Source organism: Ambystoma mexicanum, chromosome 6q (genome assembly GCF_040938575.1).
Source record: "Ambystoma mexicanum isolate Mex_15411 chromosome 6q, UKY_AmexF1_1, whole genome shotgun sequence".
Taxonomy (NCBI): domain Eukaryota; kingdom Metazoa; phylum Chordata; class Amphibia; order Caudata; family Ambystomatidae; genus Ambystoma; species Ambystoma mexicanum.
The window spans coordinates 1,614,897,675-1,614,920,050 of NC_090937.1; the positions used below are offsets into that span (position 1 = coordinate 1,614,897,675).

General features: G+C 46.1%; 1 protein-coding gene across 2 annotated transcripts in view; it reads left to right on the forward strand.

Moving 5' to 3' along the window:
• Nucleotides 1–22,376, forward strand: part of DQX1 (DEAQ-box RNA dependent ATPase 1) — a 512,398-nt gene that overhangs the window by 175,948 nt on the left and 314,074 nt on the right. For both annotated transcript variants that reach the window (XM_069632365.1, XM_069632366.1), the window contains exon 2: nucleotides 3,743–4,122. In XM_069632365.1, coding sequence (XP_069488466.1) covers nucleotides 3,757–4,122 — 366 coding nt within the window. In that variant the 5' untranslated portion in view covers nucleotides 3,743–3,756. The remainder of the gene's footprint in view (nucleotides 1–3,742; nucleotides 4,123–22,376) is intronic.

Genomic DNA, 22,376 nt, shown 5'->3' on the forward strand with positions numbered 1-22,376 from the left:
TAAGTCCAGACTGCAACACCTCACATATAAAACAGCATTTCTGGTGGCTATCGCCTCCATAAGGAGAGTCAGTGAACTACAAGCTTTGTCAGTGCAAAACCCTTTCTTTGTTATCCACAAAGGGAAATTGGTATGAAGAATGCACCCTAGGTTTTCACCCAAGTTAATTTCAAAGTTCCATGTCAATCAGGCCATCGAGTGACTAGCTTTCTTCCAAAATCCATCAAGCTCTGCTGAGAAACTCCATACACTAGATGTAAGGAGGGCAGTCCTTTACTGTGTAAACAACACCAGACTGCTAAGGAAAACAGACCACCTGTTTGTCTGCATAACTCTAGGCAGGGAAGGAGACCGCGTTTCTAAAAGCGCCATGTCCAGATGGATAGTAAGATTAATACAGCTCTGCCACTCTGTCAAATAAAACGCTGCCTTTCACACCAGGAACTACCTTGGCCTTTATCACAAGTCGCGCTGGACACCATTTGCAAAGCAGCTACATGGAGCTCTAGCCACACTTTTACTCGGCACTACTGCATTGACACTCACTCTAAAGCACTGTAGACCACCCCACCTTGCTTACTCGCCTGTCTCAAATTGGCATCTCGGGCCAGGTTCTGTCCTGGTTCTCTTCTTTTTTGGCTGATCGCACTCAGGTACTGTCTTTTGCATCCTTTCTCTCAGGCTCGTACCGCCTCTCCTGCAGTGCTCCGCAGGGCTCCACCTTGTCACCCATTCTTTTCAACATTTTCTTCTGGCCTTTGATCTGTCTCATCTGCTCCCTCGGCATCAGTTGCCATTCTTATGCCGATAACACCCAGATCCTGATACGGTTAGATCTTGATCGGACTGAGGTGTCGTGCCTTCATAAGTGCCTGATTGCTGTTGGTGAGTGGATGAGTCATAACAGGTTGAAATTAAATGGGGCCAAGATGGAGGTGATGGTGTTAGGGGCCCCTCCTGATCCCACTCTTTGGGTGTCTTCCTTCTGGCCTCTTCGCTTGGTATTCTTTCTGTCCCTGTGTCCAAGGTGAGAAATATGGAAGTAATTCTTTCATCTTCCCTCTCAATGAAAGACCATGTGTCCGCGGTTGGCAAAGCCGGTCCTTCCCCCTTAAAGTCTTTAAAAAAGGTTCTCCCTTTGTTACCTGCTACCTGCTAATCTCCACCCGCTGGTGTTTGCTGCCTTGGTGTTGAGCAGACTTGATGATTGTAATTCTCTTTATCTGGCTCAGCCCAAGGGCACAATCCAACGGCTACAGAATGTAGCTGCCCGGGTGGCCACAGGGTCTCTGCATTGAGTTCATATTTCCCATGTGCTACGTACTCTCCATTGGCTTCCTGTCATGCAGCGGATTAGGTTCAAGGCTTTGTGTATTGTACATAGGGCACGGCAGGGGGCAGAGTACCTCCAGTCTAAATTTACTCGGTACCTCCCCACTCGCCATCTTGGTTCAGCCTCGGCTGGCCTTCTGCTGGTTCCAACGTTCCATAGGTCATGTATTGGAGGACATGCCTTTTCGGTTGTCACTGCTCAAATTTTGAACGACCTGCCAGGGACAGTTAAGAACCAGTTTAAGAACCAGTCAAATCACCTGCAGTTCAGGAGAGCACTCAAAACATGCTTGTTTTAGGTTTCCATTCTTTTGACATTTTCGGCAGCCTCCCCTCTAGCACCAAGATACCTTTGGGTGAATATTGCGCTCTACAAATTATAAAAAAAGAAAAAAGTAGATTCCTAGGTGGGATAAGTAGTGCTAAAACATTTATTTTACGCTGTACCTTCTCACAACCCACCACCTTCTCCAAACACTGGAGTGAATCTAAGCAGATACACTAGCATGAATCTTAGCAGATACAAGCATCAGAAATATGATTATAGTGAGTAATGTATTATATATATTTATTACAATTAAGCATGGTGTTCATATTTCTACGTTTCTTCTTAAAATAATAAATATGTCTGTGCATTGGGCGCTGGCCAGATCGACAGACGTTCTTACTGTGACCTAGTCCCTCCTGTTGTAAAAATCTGCAACAAGGCTTCCAGACCCTGCAAAGCACTCGCCATATGGAAGAAGAGACATTACTTCTGCAAACAAGAAGCACAGGGATCGCAATTAAGATGGAATAAGCAGGAGCTAATAGCAGCTCCTGGGTATCCAGCATTAACCAGTGACCAGGAGCTACCCCTGGGAACGAGGAGCTAGTACATAGCGTTCCACAAATCTAACTTCCACATAATTTGCAAGCCTATAATTTGTCCTTTTACTTCTATCCGCTTATGCTTTAAATGTCGTATGGATGGGTACTAATGTTTATTTACATATTCTCCCAAATGTACATGCATAAATAAACATTGGTCTGTTTGCTTGCCATTACTTGGCCTGGGGAGTCAAAAGTATCTCTTGCTAGCAGGCGTCAATCTAACCAGGCTCTTCTAGGCTAGAAGCAAGATATAAGTAGCTCACAGCTGCCTTCAATTTCGACCCCTGGAAGCAGGTTGGCCCTCAACCCCAAAGGGGTTACAGATTTCAAATGAGAGACTTGTTATGAGTTGGCACCACTTAATTAGTATTATTTTAATATCTTTTCTGCACTTCAATTTTGTGCTACACCGAAAAAGCGCCAAGCGCTAGGGGTTGTTATTATGCTAAACTAAATTCTGACCTGAACTCTGTCACTAGACGAACCTCTAAAAGACACTGCCTTGTTTGCTATTGATACACTTTTAAGCCATAAATCATATCTTAACCCTCAATAGAGCGTTTTAGACAATGTAGTTTACATAAAAGAGAACAGGCTTTTATTGTACATGGATCCGAAGTCCTTTCTGAAGGAAGCTCATTCTGACCTGCCCTACAGAGCATATCTTGTCTCATGTCTTCTTCAGAACTAAAATGTGGTGAAGTGTTTCTATTTCCTTCAGCATTATCTTCATACACAGAGCCTTAAGTGGCACAGAAAAATGAGCCAGGGCTCATCAAGGGTGGGGGGAGTTGCCTGCCGGCTCGTTGGCCATGCCCTCGTTGAGCCCCTGCGTAATGGGCTACAGGCACCCCCTCTAGGTAGCCCTTTGCAGAGATCAGCACCCTCTCCACCAGGGGAGAGGGTGCTGATCTCTGCATTTATTAGCTAAAGAGATGTGAAATAATTACATAATAAGCGAGAGCTGCAGGCTTTAAAAAAAAAGCCTTGTCCTCCCGCAGCCAGGCCTGCAAGGGGACATTAGTAGGCCCTGGCACGGCCCCACCTCAGAACGCGCACTCTGTGCCTCAACCCTGCCCGCTCTGCCCCCGCCCGCCTGCCTGCTCTGTCACTGTCCATAAACCATGTGCCAATGTAGGTATGAAGGGATGAGAGAGCAATTTGTTATCATGCGAGATGTCTGGAATCTTGCCTGCAGCACAAGTTGCTCTTTCACAGCCGTCATCTCAAAGATCTCCTTCCTTCCATTCTCTAACCAGCGTCTACCTGGCACGCAGAATCTTTTGTTTCTTTGTTAGTAATGGAACCCTTTCCTTTCATATCAGTGATTTCAAGTTCTCCTTGTAAGCCAGAGCAATATTTTGTGGGTAAATAAAATTGAAAAGTGTGAAATCCAGCATGCTGATCACAGGTGCTAAGAACCAATGTCTTGCAGAATAGAGTTGGCCAACACTAACAATGCATGGTGGTTTTCGAGCACTGTTGTGGTGGTCTTTATTCCTATGTCTCATTTCAATGACCTCTCTTGTTGCTCCAGATTGCCATTTGGGGATGTGCACCGCTGTAACTCTTCCAGACCGTGTTGGTGCCATGGATGGCAGGCTGAACACTGAGGCGGAAGGTTCTGGACTGGAAGCAGACTCAATCTCCAACTCCTCGTTACGCTCCAATGGACTGGACGGCATGCTGGATGAGGAGGACGACGAGGATTGGGAGAATGGGGCTGACCATGACATTGGGGAGGACCTTGAGGTGAACCCGTATGACGGCCTCCCCTTTTCATCACGTTATTATGAGCTGCTGAGGCTCAGGAAGGAGCTTCCGGTGTGGGGCATCAAGTACCTCTTCATGGAGAGCTTGGAGAGCAGCAGCATTGTGCTGGTCTCGGGGGATCCTGGCACGGGAAAGAGCACCCAGGTAAAGGAAGATGGCGTTAGCCTATTTGTTTATTATTTTTTAAGACCGTGTTTATTGACTTGCCCTCCATTTAGAGACTAACATAATGTTCTTTGTAATTAATACAAGACCAGATGTGACATGCCTCAGAGAACTGCTGGGGTGATGTTATATCTAGGCGTTGTGTTACAATCCAGAAAGTTCCATGTCTTGATGAGGGACCCTGGAGAATGGGCACAAAAGGAAAGTACCTTTATTCACTCCATTCTGGCTAAGTGGACAGTCTAGAAAATAGATGCTAGAGACTGACCCATAGCCATTTCCTGACTCCAAGTCGGGTTCACAACAGTTAGCAATGGTTGCACGCATGCATCCCTCCCTCAACCTGCCTGCAGTCATGCAACCCATGAAAACACCATTACATGTAAGCACACCACAGACCCTAAAACTGTTCATCTGAGCGTCGGCCTTTACTATTCATCTGTCTGCTGCGATTACATGCAGTAGTGCGGGTTTACTGTCCTAGTTTAGAATAGCTCTGTGCATATGTGGGTGTCCTAGGCCAGGGGTCTGCAACCTTTTGGCTTTCCCATGGTGGGAGTTGTAGCCCAGCACATCGGAATCGCCACAGGTTGGAAACCCCTGTCCTAGGCCATCGGAAGTAACTTGATGTGCTAGCATTTAACTCAAGTAGTTGGGTGATATGCGGCATCTCGTTGCTGAAAGGTCTTAGTTTTAATTATGTTCGCACACCAAACGTCATGTTCTTAATGGGCTCTAGGTGAAATCACTGCAGCTGATTTTCCCGCGACGGGAATGTTTGCATGGGAAATGCACGAATACAAAATGTTCGTACATTTCCCATGCGAACATGCAGGAGTGTCCCCCCCCCCCCCCCCGCTCACTGTAGTAAGCGGGGTGTTGTGGGGGACACCCGCACCAGCCCCCCACAGCCTTTTTTTTAAAATACATTTTTCAGACCGTCCCCACCAAAACACCTAAATACATTCCACGAAAAGGTCGAACTTTTGGTAGTTAGAACTTTTCGTGGTGTGTGTTTTAGGTCTTTTGGGGGGGGTCAGTAATTTTTATTCGGACATTTCGTCCTATTCCTCTTAATGCAAATCTTTGCCCTGGTGTCTGGATAGGTCATTATACTAGCAGCTCCACTTACTAATAGCATACGCATTACAATATTCCAGACAGTATTAGCCATTAACTGTCCCTAAACCTGGGTTTAATAAAGAGTTGTTATTGCCGGCAAACGCAGGCAATAAGGCATATTTAGAATATATAGCCAATCAATTGACCTCTCCCGCCCTTCCTTCTAGCATTCCGATTAGTCAATCAGTTTATGGAAACTTGATGTCTCAACCAACCAATCAGAACCTGCCTCAGACAAGTTCTACTGTTGTATGGCTCCCTTCAGGGTACTTTTTATGGTTTACCAAAAACCGACTTAACATTGCCTACCTAGTACATTTAGTAAAGAGTTTATTTTGGAGTATTTTAAACTGATGGCAGAAATAGTAATGTGACACTGTATATTCCAGAGGGCATTATGAGAACATTTACCTTTGTCCCCGCTGGAGGCCCTCGCCTTAGGCTCAGCACCTTGCATTAAATAAATAAAATAAAAACTCAAAACCTCCCCCTTCGCCTTAACCTTTTGATTGCCTTGCTCTTTACCTTGCCTGTATTATACACTGTTTTCCGTTTTCCCTCCGTAACTAAGAAATCTGTCTGTGACGAGCACCACGATGCCAGCTATCTCTCATGCGTGTACTGTAATATGTCTGTGTCGCTTCTCATATATTTTGTAACTTAGAAATGTGTCTGTAACAAGCGCCACGATGCTCCCTGGCTGTTGCGCGCTCTACAAATTCAAATAAATAAATACATAGTGATGGTTTCAGTTATTTCATGAACAGTGACTATAATAATATAGTCTTAAAGCCTAGGCTTCTTTAGACGTATTAAAGACCAAGGGACCTAGTTAAATGCCCAAGAGATGGGCATATCTCTTTCATAGCAGCTGTCCAAACCAATGAGCAGTTTGGCCCGTCACATGACCTGTGGCTAAATGGCGGCCCCCTAAACCACAGCTTCTTAAGCTGGTCACAAAGAGGATCTGCCTTCTTTATAGTGAATGTGGTTCAGTGGGTTATAAATAATTGTATCTCCTTCTTTATGGTGCTTGTGAAGCATTTGCCCGCATTTCTGTTTAAAACATACATAATGCCTTGTAAGGTGTTGCGGTTTATTGCGTGGTCGCACTCAACTCGGGGAGTTCCTTTCCCCCAATCAAGGTGGCGCACAACAAAGCACTCTTCTTTTGTCAAGGTTCAGTTTGATAAGGCAGCCAATCTCGCACCCAATCCCCACAAATAACCGGTGCCACAATCGACTAGGAACCAGGCCGGTGTCTAGTAGGAATATAGATTTGTTAATTTATTTAAACCAAATTTGACAGACTAAGATCAGCCACCAATGCTGTGGCAACACAAGAACAAAAATGTCTTCCGTAAGGGCACCAACACAGAGGAAAATACTGAGAGCAGTCACAATTTCTCGCAGCTTTCTTTTCAAATCACCCACCAATACAACAAAAGAACATTTCAAGACACACACTGATTGCTGATTTGGTTCCAAGACTTTTTCTCCCAGCAACCCCCACCCTCCAAACATTAATAAGACTTGGCCCCTCTGAATTGAAGTCCAGTGGAAGAGAGTGCGAACACAATGGGGAAAATCGTTTTAGGGTTCTGTTAAAAATGCACACTTTGGAAAAGGGTTTCAAGGGGAAACATAGTTTTTTCTCTTATTACCACAGATGCAATGTGAGAGAAAGAAAAGCAAGTGAAACTAAAAAGAACAGGCAGAACTGTGTGGTGAGGGTCACAGTGCAATGGGAACATAGGGGCAATTTCGTTTTCCCACCACACATGCAAAGGTAATCCAAGGCGTCGCACTTCCGATTTCAAATGAAAGGGATCAATGGGGACTTTCATTTCGCACCCTGCACACTCCCTTGGAAACAGGGTTTTGGGATTTATTCCTTTTGCAAATCTTTAGGTCTATACCGGCTCAGTACACACTGGGAAGAGCTCGTTTGTTTTTAATGCTATCATAACACATCCTGTGATTTCCATAGGGTAATTAATTGATTTACATTAATTAAATATGCTAAGGATCTACACTGACAAACAGGATATTTTGCTATGGGGAAATACTAGAACAATACTTGAGAAAAATGCAGGGCCTACACAATCTATGGCTTTGGGATAATGTTCCTTACATGAGGCCTTGTAAAGGGCATCAGTGAACAGCAGGGCAGCTCAAGGGGTCAGCAAGGGTGTCAGTCAAGGGTAGTCCACTCTGGCTCCTCCAAGGGGTCGCAGTCAACTTCTGTGTCTCCTGGTCCATGTCTCCAATACAAGATTTGGGGCCTCTGCTTGGGATTTTCTAGCAAGAGTTTAGCAGCAGATTACCTCACAGAATAAGTGAAAAAGCCCAGTGCAGATGCTAACTGGTTTACTTAGATCTTGAGTTGGGAAAGCTGTGGGGGAGAAAGCCTTGTCATCCGAAACTGACATGTGGGCTTGGCATGTTCAAACTCTGACAATCTATCAACATGGCAAGTACCCTCATTTTTCAAATATTTACATGTATGGATATATTTTTAAGAATTACATTTTAAAGCAAATCAGATGATGCTAATCTGATGTCGGCATGCCCTTCCTATGCAGAGATATGGTTTTTCTATGTTTACTCAGGAGCGGAATCAGTGAAAATATGCCACTTCATAGTTCCCATGTTAATTTTCTCCTTCACCCTCAAACCAACTTTCAAATCTCTCAGAATCCAGGGAAGGCCCAAATCAAATTTTCATTATTAACATCTGTCATGTTTATCACACACATCATTTTGGCATGGTTCAAAGGGGGTTACTGTCACCTCTTAATAAATGTCTGAAATGACCATTGTGGCATATACACTGCCCTTTTTATGCAATAATATATATTTTGAGGGGATTTTCCTTCGACGTATTCCACTTCTCCGACACAGTTAATGACCACAGCTGTGCTGCTTCGGAACATTTTTCGGCGTAGCCGTCCTGAGTTGATGACGTCCATAGGTTGTTCCTCGAGGGCCTCCGTCGAGGGTCGACGTCACCGGATGTCATATATAGGACACATGGCGCCCGTAGCCTCGGTTCTGTTTTTTCTGCAAACGTGTTTGCTTCGGAATATCGGCGCACTCGATTCTTACTTTTGGATTAAGAGGTCTTCGTCGTCTTCTGCGACCCCGAAGTCGGGCTTTAAGAAATGTCGGGACTGCGGGTCGAAAATGTCCATCACGGACCCGAATGACATCTGCCACTGGTACCGCGGCGAAAGCCACGCCACCGACGATTGCGATGACTGCCAGTCCCTAACATCCAAGTCCTTACAGGAACTTAAGACGAAGTTAAAGGTAGGTAGGGTGTCTAAGCTCCATAAGTCGAAATCCGCTAGCCTTTTGACAATTGGAGAGGTGACACTCTGCGTCGCCGGAAGTCCAGGGGATCTCGGTCCCGGAGTGGTTCCCGCCATTCCTCTGCCTCGTCGAGGCATTCTAGGAAGCGCCGTCATCGGTCGCCTTCCCCGTCCTCGTCGGAAGACTCCGCAAGACGGTTGACTTGTCCTACCAAGTCTTCGTCTCGGGCAGAATGGGACGCATTCCGCAAGCAGATGATGACACTGTTCCGTCCGTGCCTTTCAAAAGAAGCTGCCAGGGAACGAGCTCGGTCCACTGCTCGCACACGCCTTTGGGCAAGGGCGGTCGGCGCGCTCATCTGGATCCGCCGAGGTCCCAATCGGACAAGGAAGATCGCCGTAGCCGTGCCATGTCTAGGTCCCGGTCTTCGACACCATCGAGACCGGCGGATCCTGTGAAGCCTTCGAGCAAGGCGTCCGACATCGGCGCAGTGTCCATCGAGGGACACTCTGGGCTCTGCCCTCAAACAGGTTGTCGACGGCGTCTCAGTCGACGCCGATTCCTTCGGCGCCTTCGATGCCGTTTGTGGAGGAATTGCCGAAGGTGCCCCAGAGGGGTGTGGAACCTCTGAGAAAGGCTCTCAGTAAGTCGGTGAGACCTATTTTGGAGCCTTATTCTGGTCCTCCTGCAGGCGGCGGCGGCGGCTGCGGCTCCAGCAAAGCAGGCGGCGTACCCTACCATCCCTCCTGATAGGGACAACAAGCGCTTTTATGGTTGGGCGAAGAAGGTATTTTCTTCTGGGGGTATAGCTTTGAAGGCAGCCAACTCTGTTTGTGCCTTGGCGAGATTCACTCACACTCTGTGGAACTGCTCATCGTTGGCGGCTGAGCATATTCTCGAAGGGGAAGAACAGGATGGTTTTCTAGCCCTCGTGCAAGATGGCAAGGATGCCATGTGTGAATCCGTTCAGTCGGGGTTTGGACGCGACAGACTTTGTCAGCTGGTCCATGGCTGCAAGCACCGTGATACGCGCATTTGCGTGGTTGCGGAAGTCGGGGTTTGCTCCTGATGTGCAATCCCGGCTTCTCAACATGCCTTTTGATGGTGTCCATCTGTTTGGCAGCAAGGCTGACGAGAGCCTTGAGAGGTTGCAGACCTCCAAAGCTGCAGCAAAGTCTTTGAGCGCTGCAGTTCGTCAACCTCTGCCTTTTCGTCCTAGGGGACAGCAATGGAGGGGAGGTTCCTTTCGGTACTACTCTACCTTTGGTAGATCGAGAGGAGCTGCCAGTCAAAGGGGCCACTGTAGGAGTACCAGAGGAGGAAAGCATGGTACTCGAGGTGCCAAAGCCGCTCGGGCAGTTGTCTCCTTGCACTCAGGCAATGCTGCAGCCGCTTCCGCTCAGTCATGAGTCCTGGCCCATGGTTCGCCGGTTGGGGGGAAGACTTGCGCAGCATCTTGGAGAATGGCGTGCCATTACTTCAGATGTGTGGGTTCTGGAGATCATCACCCACGTCTACTCTCTTCCCTTCCGGCAGAGGCCTCACGACAATCCACCGGGAAAGCTCTCTTTGAAGCGTCCGGATCCGCTCTTTGCGCAGGAAATTCCTATCCCTGCAGGAGAAAGTGGCCATAGAACTGGTGCCTGTAGCAGAGAGGAACAAGGGATGGTATTCCCCATATTTTTTGATACCGAAAAAAGACAGAGGATTGAGACCCATCATGGACTTGCGTGGTTTGAACAAGCTCCTCAGGAAGGACGAGTTCAAGATGGTTACTCTTTCTCAAGTCCTCCAGGCCCTTCAACTTCAGGATTGGTTGGTGTCTCTCGACCTCAAGAATGCTTACTTTCATGTGCCGATTCATCCCAAGCACAGGAAGTACCTGAGGTTCGCGGTTGGTGACTCGCATTTTCAGTTTCGGGTCTTGCCGTTCGGATTGACCTCCGCCCCGAGGGTCTTCACCAAGCTAATGGTGGTGGTGGCAGCGTATCTCAGGAAAGGGGGGATTCACGTCTACCCCTACCTGGACAATTGGTTGATCAGTGCGCACTCTCCCAAGCAAGCCCTGGATCATCTGTCTGTCACCTGCCACTCCCTTCACAAGCTGGGCTTCTCCCTCAATTTAAAGAAGTCTCATTTGACACCTACCCAGCAGCTCCAGTACATCGGAGCAGTGCTCAACACATCCCTGGGGCAGTGTTCGCCTCCCCAGGTGAGGGCTCATCACATTCTGCAGATGGTGGACAAGTTTCAACATGCCCAGAGTCTCCCGGTGCTCCGGTTCTTGTGGTTGCTCAGCCTCATAGCATCCTGCATTCTACTGGTGCCAGAGGCCAGGCTGCAGATGAGATCTCTTCAGTGGGCTCTCAAGATGCAGTGGTCGCAGTTATCCGGCAGGATGTCGGATCCCGTTCAGGTGCCGCCCTCGGTCGCCCAGGATCTTTTGTGTGGGCCATCGAAGGAAATCTGATGAAGGGAGCACCATTTTGGCTACCGTGACCGGAGGTGACGATCGTGACGGACGCATCCCTCACAGGATGGGGAGCTCATGCCAACGAGTTGACAGCCAGCGGTCGTTGGTCTCCATCGGAGTCCAGACTCCACATCAATCTGCTGGAGCTGAGGGCTGTCAGGCTAGCCCTGAAGGCTTTCTGCCGTCTGAGCGGGGGAAGAATGTCCTGATTATGACGGACAATACAGTGGCCATGCACTACCTCAACAAAAAAGGGGGGCGGGCGTCACTCCCACTGTGCAGAGAGGCGATGCAGCGCTGGTTCTGGGCCATCCAGCAGGAAATTTCAATCTCGGCAGTTCATCTGGCCAGAGACGAAAATGCGGCGGCGGATGCTCTGAGCAGGCAGAGCACGGTCTCTCACGAGTGGGAGCTGGCTCAGGAAGTTCTTTTGGAGATCTTTGCCCTTTGGGGAACCCCACAAGTGGATCTCTCTGCCACCAGTGTCAACCGGAAGTGCAAGAGATTCTGCTTGCGGGAATTTTCCCCAAGAGGAGGCTTAGGGGATGCGTTCATATTGGAGTGGTCCTTCCCACTGCTGTAAGTGTTTCCTCCAGTCCCCGTCATTCCGCAAGTGTTGCAGAGGTTATGGAGGTTCGGTTCCCGAATGATCCTCATTGCTCTGGCATGGGCCAGGAGAGTGTGGTACCCGGACCTTCTCAACATGTCCATCTCTCCTCCATGCCGTCTTCCCTATCGAGACGATCTGCTCTCATGGGAGGGTGGTTGGGTTCTCCATCCAGAGGTCAAGTCTCTCAGCCTTCATGCTTGGTATCTGAAAGGCTGAGGTATAAGGATTGGGACCTCACTGAAAACATGATGGAGGTGTTGCTTTCAGCCAGAAGGCCCACAACGAAATCCCTGTACCGTTGCCGTTGGAGAAAGTTCTGCGACTGGTGCAGAGTACAGAAAGTGGATCCTTTTCAATGTTCCATTCCTTGGGTTGTCTTTTTTGCTTTCATTAGCCCACATGGGCCTGCAAGTGGGTACCATTAAGGGTTACCTGGCGGCGCTGTCAATATTTAAGCGCTTGTCTGAGGAGTGTTCTTATTTTAAGATTCCTTTGATTTCTCAGTTTATAAAAGGGCTAACTTATGTGTTTCCACCGTCGCCTTTCTAGGTGCCGAGATGGGATTTGAATTTGGTTCTAAAGTTCCTGATGGGAGCACCGTTTGAGCCCTTACATTCTTGTATGTTGCGACTGTTGTCCTTTAAAACTGTTTTTTAGTTGCGGTTACTTCCGCACGCAGAGTGAGTGAGTTGCAGGCACTTTCCGCCAAGCCACCCTTTACTGTGTTCCATAAGCACAGGGTTGTCCTTAGGGTGTGGCCTTCTTTTCTTCTGAAGGTTGTGTCGTAATTTCATTTGAGCCAGAAAGTAATTCTTCCGGCGTTTTATCCTCCTCCACATCCTAGTAGGGAAGAGGAGAGGCTCCATAGGTTGGATCCTAGGAGATCTTTAAGTTCTATCTCCCAAGGATGTCCTGGGTCATAGTGGACAATCGGCTCTTCGTTGGTTATGCTGGAAGACACTTGGGTCAGGCTGTTTCCAAACAGACCTTGTCCAGATGGATCATTTTGACGATCTCGGAGTGTTACCGTTTGGCGGGAAAGGACCCACCGGTAGGCTTACGGGCTCAATCTACTAGGGGTGTGGCTGCCTCCACTGCTCTGCAGAGGGGTGTTCCTATTCGCAGTATTTGTGAAGCAGCCACATGGGCCTCTGTCCATATTTTTGCGAGACACTTTTCCCTGGACTCCATCCATGGGCAGGATTTGGCCTTTGGTAAGGCAGTCCTCTATTCAGCAATTTGATTGGGCATTCTAAAATTATAAAATTGTGAATTCTGTTCCCACCTCCATACGTTGGTACTGCTTTGGGAGTCTGTCAGAGATGTGGAATATGTCAGAGGACACAATCCCCTCAAAGAACAAGTTACTTACCCTAGCTGGTAACGTTCTTTCGATGGGATGATGTTCTGACGTATTCCACATCGAACCCTCCCAGCCTGCCCCTCTACAGAACTTCTTATGCGATTGCAGCTTGCGTTTCCGCAAGGCTTTCTGCAATCGTACTGTTAGGAGATTGGTGCCACACGTTCTGGGAAAAAAACTACAACTGAGGCTATGGGCGCTGTGCGTCCTATATATAACATCCGGTGACGTCGACCCTCGACGGAGGCCCTCAAGGAACAACGTATCGACGCCATTGACGCAGGACGGCTACGCCGAAAAATGTTCCGAAGCAGCACAGCTGTGGTCATTACCTGTGTTGGAGATGTGGAATACGTCGGAGGAACATCCCATCGAAAGAATGTTACCAGATAGGGTAAGTAACTTGTTCTTTTCTATTAACTAAACTCCAACCTCACCTTTGTTCTTAAGTTTCATTTCCCCATAAGCATGTGATCAGCCAGAGGCTGGCTCATGTTTATCTTCGCCTATCACTTCTTGTTCTTGTAATAGCCCTGGCTGTGCTTCATACACGTTTTATGGGAGTTGTGACTTAAAGGTCATGTCTGCTGAAAGAACAGGCATGACTTTATCCATTTCCACCGTGGTTTAAATCTAGGCAGTGTATGTCTTTATTTTATTTTAAGCAATGGACCTGATTGATTGTTGACAACCAGACCTCCTCCTCCTGGACCCACAGAGGAAAGGTCTTTGAGGTTAAGTTTCATTTTCAGGAGAAATGCCCAGCTGCATGTAAAATTCAGCAAGAAAGGGCTTTTAAACTTGCACATAATACATTTTTGCATGAATCATTTTATAATGTATCGAAGCCTTATATCCCTCTGTAATGTCTTTCCTTTAATCTCACAGTCGCAAAAGACATGATATCACTTCTGGATTGTCCATATGTATAGGGCAGTTATATGAGAAAACCATGTTCCATCTCTGAAACCAAGTGAGCACTTCTCTTAGCATACTGTCATTTGGATGAGGAAAAATGAAGTTCTTTTATTTCTTATACTTGCAATAAGCTTGGTTTCACTTGAGATTACTGGAACACAGTCTGGTATTACATTGAAAATAATGTACATACTGCTATCTGTCTCTTTAAGTAAAAGTGCAACTCTCCATGAATTTAGTAAAACAGTATTGTCAGCCACATGGTCTTTCTTTTCTTTGCTGAAATGCATTGTGTTTATCTTCGCACTTTTGAACTTCCCAGCATATGTCTACTTCATTTGAGATTTAGGCCTTCTTTAGTTCAATAGGCCTCATGTCTGACATCACCATTTCTTTGTTGGCTTTAGACTCCAATGGGACTTTACAAATGACTCTGGCCTCTTTGGCTGGTATTCAGGGACTATATTTCACCCCACAAAGGCAAGTCCCCTTTGTATCATTACAAATCAATCCAAAGAGTAAAGAAATGTGCACAAGATGTGAGAATAACAAATATTTATTTTAACATTCTAGGGCAGGGAAACATCGAACAGACATTCAAATTCAATCAGCGAAATGTCTGGTCATATAGCAATTACAGAAAGGAAAATACATCAAATGTTTCAAACTTCATTATTCATTGACTGGTGTCCTCTACAATATAGGTGCCTACATACATTTTCTAATTTTATTGGCCTATTCTGATCATTGATCATGTGATAAAGCTAACGTGCTTGCTAATTAGCTCATGTGCTGGGAGATCATTTCCATGTTCTTGCACTTACATTGGACAGTGCCTTTTGGTACATATATCAGTCGGAATTAATTCATTCTTGGTTGCTCCAGGAGCAGTAAATCTGGAGTGAATGATTGCAGAAGTCTAGTAACAATCATTTTATGTGATGTCATAGTGTAATACATACAATATACATGTTTACAACTCTTTATGTGTGCTTAGCAACAAAAATGCATGTTTGTTCAGTCCATTTCAGTAATCCAGTGCCCATGTTATGCCATAGCAGCCAACATGTGTTTCGACTAAAATTGTCTTTCTCAAGGCTGACCCATGATCCAATATTTATGACAATTTTGACAAAGTAATCGTATCACAGCAAATTATGACATTTATCAGTGAGCAGTTACATACATAATATTCAATTTATTGAAACCCATGATCATCACATATTGTAATATGTTAGTTTTACATACCAGGGTGGATTCGGGCATGTGGTAGGATTACCAAAGGTCACATGGAAAAAACATGACAATGGCATATGAATGTCTAAAAAATTAACCAGTTGTTGAGCCAAATATCCTATTGGAGCATTAAGCACCACCAATCACAGTGGCCCGTTGTAGCTCTCATAGTAAATGACACAATGTTAAGGATAACATCCTTATGTGAAAAACCAATTGCCAAATATAACATTCAAGGATTTGTGATCATCCAAATTAGTGCCTGAATAGAATGATTAGCTTGTTCACCACCCCCTCCTTCTGTTAACATGCAGGTTGAAACCCTTCATACCACTTAGTAGTGTCAGCTTGAGTGGTAGGCAGTGATGTGACCTGAGAGTATGTGTGGGTAGTTAACAATTACTATATTAAAAGACTCACCCCATGAACCTTTATCACTCTGAAAATAAATAACAGCATGAGTAATCGGAAAACCCGAAAGCTAGTTGAGTCCCCAGAATGGAGTAAACATCGAATTAGTAGCATGTCCGTTGTGAATTAATGAATCTTTTACCCCTTGTGTTTTATTAGGTAAATCTGTCATCCTAAAATAGTAATGTAGTTGCTGTTCGCCATGTGCTAATATTCTGCAATTTAACAGTTAAATATAAACAGGTATATACCAAGTAATTCATCACTGGTGATCCCGATTAGTTAGAATTTACCTCATTTGCCTAGGCGGCTAATGTGGTCAGACAGACGCTTACCTATTGTCCCAGTGCGCGTTAGTAGTAATGTTTATGCGTTCCTCGAGATAAGTTTTCCATCCATTCCAAACCCGCTAGTTAGTAGCTCTATATTCCCTGAAAGAGAAACAAAGTGCTCTGTAGCCATACATTACTGATAACCTCGAAGACTATCCCGAAATTGCATTTCTATAAAACTTACTTTGTCATTTGTAACAAATGTCCTGTTCGATTCATTTGTTCCGGTGTCCGTGCTAACTCTACACACTCATTTCTTATAAAGAAAATACTTTCGGATGCTTGCAGAGTGTGCTCAACTTATGATGTACGTCGAACAACTGGACCGATAAAGTTAAGAAGGTCCAGCGCAGAAAATATCAGTGTTAACCCAGTCAAATTAGCTGTCTTAATATTAAGTAGCGAACACCTGAGTCTGAGATTTCTTATGACATAAACTATTACACCTGATTACTCATGCTGTTATTATTTATTTTCAGAGTGATAAAGGATTATGGGGTGAGTCTTTTAATATAGTAATTGGGAACTACCCACACATACTCTCACGTCACATCGCTGCCTATCACTCGAGCTGATGCAATTATGTGGTATGAAGGGTTTCCACCTGCATGTTAATACAAGTAGGGGGTGGTGAACAAGCTAAACATTCTATTTAGGCACTCATTTGGGTGATCAGAATTCCTTGCATGTTATATTTGGCAATTGGTTTTTCACATAAGGATTTTATTGTTCACATGTGTCATATTTGAGAGCTACAATGGGCCGACACTTACTAGATGATTGGTGGTGCTTAGTACTCCAATAGGATATTTGGCTCAACAATTGGTTAACTTTTTGGACCTGTATACGCCATTATCTTGTTTTTTCCATGTGATGTCTGGTAATCCTACTACATTCCCGAATCCGCCCTGGTATGTAAAACTAATTAATTTATTACAATATGTGATGATCTTTGGCTTCAATTATTTGAATATTATGTATGCAACTGCTCACTGATAAAATGTCATAATTTGCTGTGATAGGATTACTTTGTCAAAATTGTCATAGAAATATTGGATCATCGGGGAGCCTTGAGAAAGACCACTTTTGTTGAAACTAATGTTGGCTGCTATGGCAAACATGGGCAACGGATTACTGCAATGAGCTGAATAAACATTCAATTGTGTTGCTAAGCGCATTGGATTAGAATATTCAATTTTGACTATATATAGATATATTTCTGAGGCTTATCGAATCTGCTTAGATTGCATGCTATGCATAAGCTGACATCTAGTGGAAGCTAGGGAGTATTACAGTTGTTTTCTAAACTCGAAAAAAGGGACGTCGACAGGGCGTGCCAGTAATACTACCCCTAGTTTGACATCCACTGTACCCATGGTACTTCACGCATCGAGGTCCCTCAGATTGTTTTTTTCCGCCATCATTGCCGGACGCCTAAAGCGGAGTGCCTTCTAACCGTTGCCATTTTATTAACGATAATTAGAGTTAGTTACTGTCCTTTCTTAGCCGTTGCCCTACAAAACCTTCAGCGACGGCTTTGAGGACTACATTAGTTGGCTGCCGAACTCGACTCAAACTTTTCCTGATGGCCTCGGGAGGCCGCTTCGGGCCTCGCCCTCACAGTAGGGGGGTATTCATATCTTAGTTCCCAAAGAGAATGCATATTTTCCCTTCTTCCCACTTTTTTTCAACAAGCTGCCTTCGCCTCACAAAATGGACAATACACCATTTAAATTTTGTCCATCCTGCAATAAAAAATGTCCCTGGAAAGACTTGCACCGGGTGTGCATCCTTTGTCTTCCAAGGGTCCATAATGAGGGCCACTGCAAAGCTTGCAAGCTCTTTAAACCCAATACTTTAAAGGACCGTAAAACGAAGCACTGGGCCCTCCATGCCATGCAGGCCAAGGCCGCCATGGATGTTGAGGGTGCCTCCAGTGACGGCAGCATCTGCGTCTTAAGACGGTGAACGGAATCTGTCAGATACCCGCGTGCAAGCCCCCGACCCAAACAGGAAGGTTGGCAGCTCTGTTACGGGTACGACACCCAGCAGCACTGGCACAGACAAACCTACTCACACTAAACACATAACCCTCGGCCACAAGTCGACTTCAATGCTGACCGGAATGCCTCACACAGCGTCAAGTGGAAGGTCCGCAAGTTCCCTGTCCTCTGGACAATCGCGCTCCCGCTTGCCTCACGACAGGCCACCGAAATAGAGAGAAAATCCCAGTTCGGACGCTGCGTACAAAACTACCAGTGCTATGCATGCCGATGACCGAATGTCGAAAGACGCGACGATGGTCTGTATGCACGCCAAAAGACAACTGTCGAAAGACACGTCGAAGGCCCCTGCTAAATCCCCCTCCGACCACGAAAATGTCTGAACTTAATAAAAAACATGTCCCGGACATGCTTTTTCGAAGCACTACAAGTCAAAGGACCACAAGTCCACTAGACAAAAGGAGGCTATGTCCCAGGAAAAGGAAACCATTTCAGGGGCTATGAGGCACAAGAAACACCATGCACCTCAGCCAAATCCCACACCTCCTGCTTCAGCTGTTGTCCCATCTCCTGTTGTCCCAAGTTCTTCCCAGTGGTCTGCAGAAGAAATAGATGGTCATGAGACGCATGTCCTCTTTAGCCAATTTCTTTGACAGCCACCCAGAGGTTTTGGTAAATCTCCAAGGCACTCCACCAGCAAGTGGGGCCACTCTTACTCAAACCCCCCACCAAAAGACCCTGTACAGACACCTCAGAAACAGCCACTCCTTAGCACGACCCAGGGCAGCTTTCATACTATGATTCCACTCAGAGCTTCCAGGACACTGTAGCATAAACGGATATTGAGGATCATGGGCACATGGGGGGGGGGAGGATGTAGACCAGTTCTATGACACAGACTATGAAGACAGTCTTCGTCATACAGTCGCCGGATCATACAGACCCACTGGTTGCAGACTCATCGGTCTATAACTGATTCCAGTATAATGATATACTCCTAAAGGCAGCTAAACATTTCAAAATAGATACACAGGAAACCCAAATAGACAAAGACTGTGCCGAGAACATCTTCAGAGACAAAAATCTGCTACCCAATTTATCCCTAACCTCCTGTCTGTAAAGAGGCGAATACAACCCGCTTTGTTAACCCCAAACTTAAAACAGGCTGTAAACCTGCATATTGAAAAGGTCTTCCGACCAGTTCCCTCAGACCCCCTTTACATCAGGGGTCAGTTCAAGCGAGACTCGTTGGTTGTTACCACCATGAGAAAAAGAACGGAAACATCTCTAGTCTCGTCAGAGGCACCCCTGACCAAGTAAAACGATCTATACTTTCGGCAGGAAAGTCGCAGCCTACCAGGCGAGGATTGCCAATAACACCACCTCGGTGGCCAGTTACAACTGTCACAAATGGGACGAGGTAGACCGAATTAATGGCCTCAGCCCCAGAGCCCCTTAAATCTAAACTCTCTCTCGCCGTGTCAGAAGGGAAAGTTGTTGCCAACTGCACTGTAAAAAATAATCTAGATGCAGTGGATAATGCGGGTAGGATAATTCCTGAAGGTACGATTATCAAAAGCCACGCATGGCTACGCCAGTCTGGCTTTAAACTCGAGACACAGGCACCACTTCTCAACATGCCGATAGAACCTAATGTCTTGTTTGGCAAGTCAGTAGAAGACTCCCTCGAAAGTGCCAAGGAAGAATAAGACACCTTAAAGTCACTGGGCTATCTTACCAATAAATCCTCTGGTCAGTTAGGGGATAACATTTACAAAGAGGGTCTGGATACAACCAGGATCAGAGCTCGTCCTGGGGCTCACCACAAGGCCAGTCCTCACAAGGTTTCCAGAGGCCTGAGAAGATCTGGCACCAGTGGCAGATCCTCCTCTTCCAGAGGCGGTGCCACCCCCCCAAAACAATGACCACCTGCTACAATGTCCCTCCCATGCCACTCTAGTACGAGGACGCAGAACACACTTTACACACGCATGGGAGGGAATCACCCCAGACAAGTGGGTGCTTTTAAACGTGGCTGGCATTTATTGTATAGAGCTGCTACAGCGACCTGCCTATCATCCCTCGAGACAAAGAGCCACCTCAGAGGAAGAACAATGCATCCTACTGGAAGAAGTAGCAGCGCTGCTATTAAAGGGCGCCGTCGAAATCGTCCCGGCGAACCAGGTAAACAAGGGTATCTATTCAACATACTTCCTTGTGCCCAAAAAAGATCTCACAATGTGCCCGGTATTAGACCTGCGTCCTGCAAACACTTATGTCAAGCCACAAAAATTCTGCATGACAACGCTACAAGAAGTAATCCCACTGCTAACTGGGGCCTATGGCAACCTTTAATATGAAAGATGCTTATTTTCATATTTCAATGTTCTCAGCGCACAGAACATTTTTGCGTTTCAAGATAGCAAACCAGCACTACCAATTCAAGGTGCTACCCTTCGGCATAGCATCCGCTCCAAGGGTATTCACCAAGGTACTGGCGGTGGTAGTGGCTCACCTACGCAGGGAATCGATCCCACTGTATCCTTACCTGGACGACTGGCTGATCACAGAGAAATAAAACCACATTTTCATGCGAAATACCCAAAGAACAATCAACCTTCTTTTCCAATTGGGTTTCTAAACGAGAACATGTAATTCCTTGTACCAAACGGTTCTATGGAGCTGTCATAAGAACAGAAGGTGGTCTAGTCTTTTCATCAAAGGAAAGAGTACAAAACATACTGCTGCAAATACCTGAGTATCTAGCCGGTCGCCAGATAACCGTATGCAAAGCAATCCGCTTGCTCAGAATGATGGCGTCATGCATTTACCTGGTCCCACACGCAATCAGTACACATTCTCACAGACAGCACCACTGCGATGTAATATATAAACAAGCAGGGTGGCACACATTCTCCAAATCTGTCCAGACTAGCACAGAACATATGGAAATGGGCACTCCAACAGGGAATATTCCTAACATGTTCCAGCGGAACTCAATAGTCTAGCGGACTCTTTAAGCAGAGATCCATTACCAGAAGAGCACGAGTGGCATCGCAACAGAAACTTCGTAGAACACATTTTTACACAGTGGGGCTACACCTGACTAGACTTGTTTGCAACAAGAAAAAACAAACAATGCCCAGACTTCGCGTCGAGGTTTCCCCAACCCCACTCCAAGGGTGACGCACTGTGGATGAGTTGGCCAGGGAAATGTGCCTACGCTTTTCCCCCAACTCCACTAATGAGCAAATTGGTGAACAGGATTCACAAGGAACAAATTACATTAATCCTAGTTGCTCCTGTGTGGACGAGACAACCTTGGTATCAATATTTCCACGAGCTGGCGATGTGCGACCCGATCCTGTGCCCATTCAACCTGATCTCCCAGCACGGGGGGACATATTACACCATCAACCTCACTCTATGAACTTGGCAGCCTAGCTCCTGAAGTCATATAGTTTCGACATCTAAATCTACCTCAAAGGTGTATGGAAATCCTCAAGGAGGCACGTAAACCAAACACAAGACACTGTTATTTTGACAAGTGGAGAAGATTTGTAATTTGGTGCCAGTCAAAACAAATAAACCCAATAGAATGTACACTACATCTCACATTCTCCATTACATGCTTCACTTATTGGACTCGGGGTTAGTTTTTAACTCATTAAAGGGTCACCAAGCTTCTCTATCCATATACACCACCTCTCAGAGTAAGGTGTCATGGTGGAAAATCCCTGTCATTACGGCATTCATTCAGGGAGTAAAGATTCTCCACCCTCCTATTTCAAGCACACCGCCCAGCTGAGATCTCAATGTAGTAATTACAAAACTCATGGGATCCCCCCTTTGAGCCTATGTATAAGTCAAGCCTTAAACACCTCACGCTTAAAACTGCTTTCTTGGTGGCTATCGCCTCCATAAGGAGAGTCGGTGAACTGCAAGCTTTGTCAGGGCAAAACCCTGTCTTTGTGATCCGCAAAGACAAATTCAGAGTACCAGAGAGAGTCTTTGACAGCAGAGGGAACGTTCTGGTATCAGCGTTGGAATAGTCCGCTGAATACCTCTTTAAGCTGAAGAAGTGGGCTGGACTTAAATACCCTTACACGGCCTGCAGCACCACGCAAAGTCCCAGTCTACCAGTCTCCCGGCTGTCGCAGTATGTGCAGTTTGCGGGCCCAGATCCAGCGTACGTGTGAATTTGGTGAAAGAGGTTACACTTTGTAGCCTACACCAAGCGATCCATAATCTAGCTTGAAGCTTCATCGGACACCGTCGGACACCAGTAAGATGGTAACGAGACCAGAACATGGTGTGGGACATGGACGCCCCAACACAAGGCTGAAGGCGAAAGCGACGGATTGCGTGCTGCAAGGAACTGTACAGGTCTGCGGTGTTAGAGTGAGGCTGAAACAGACACAGATTGTGTGAACTCGGGTGAAAGTTTCCA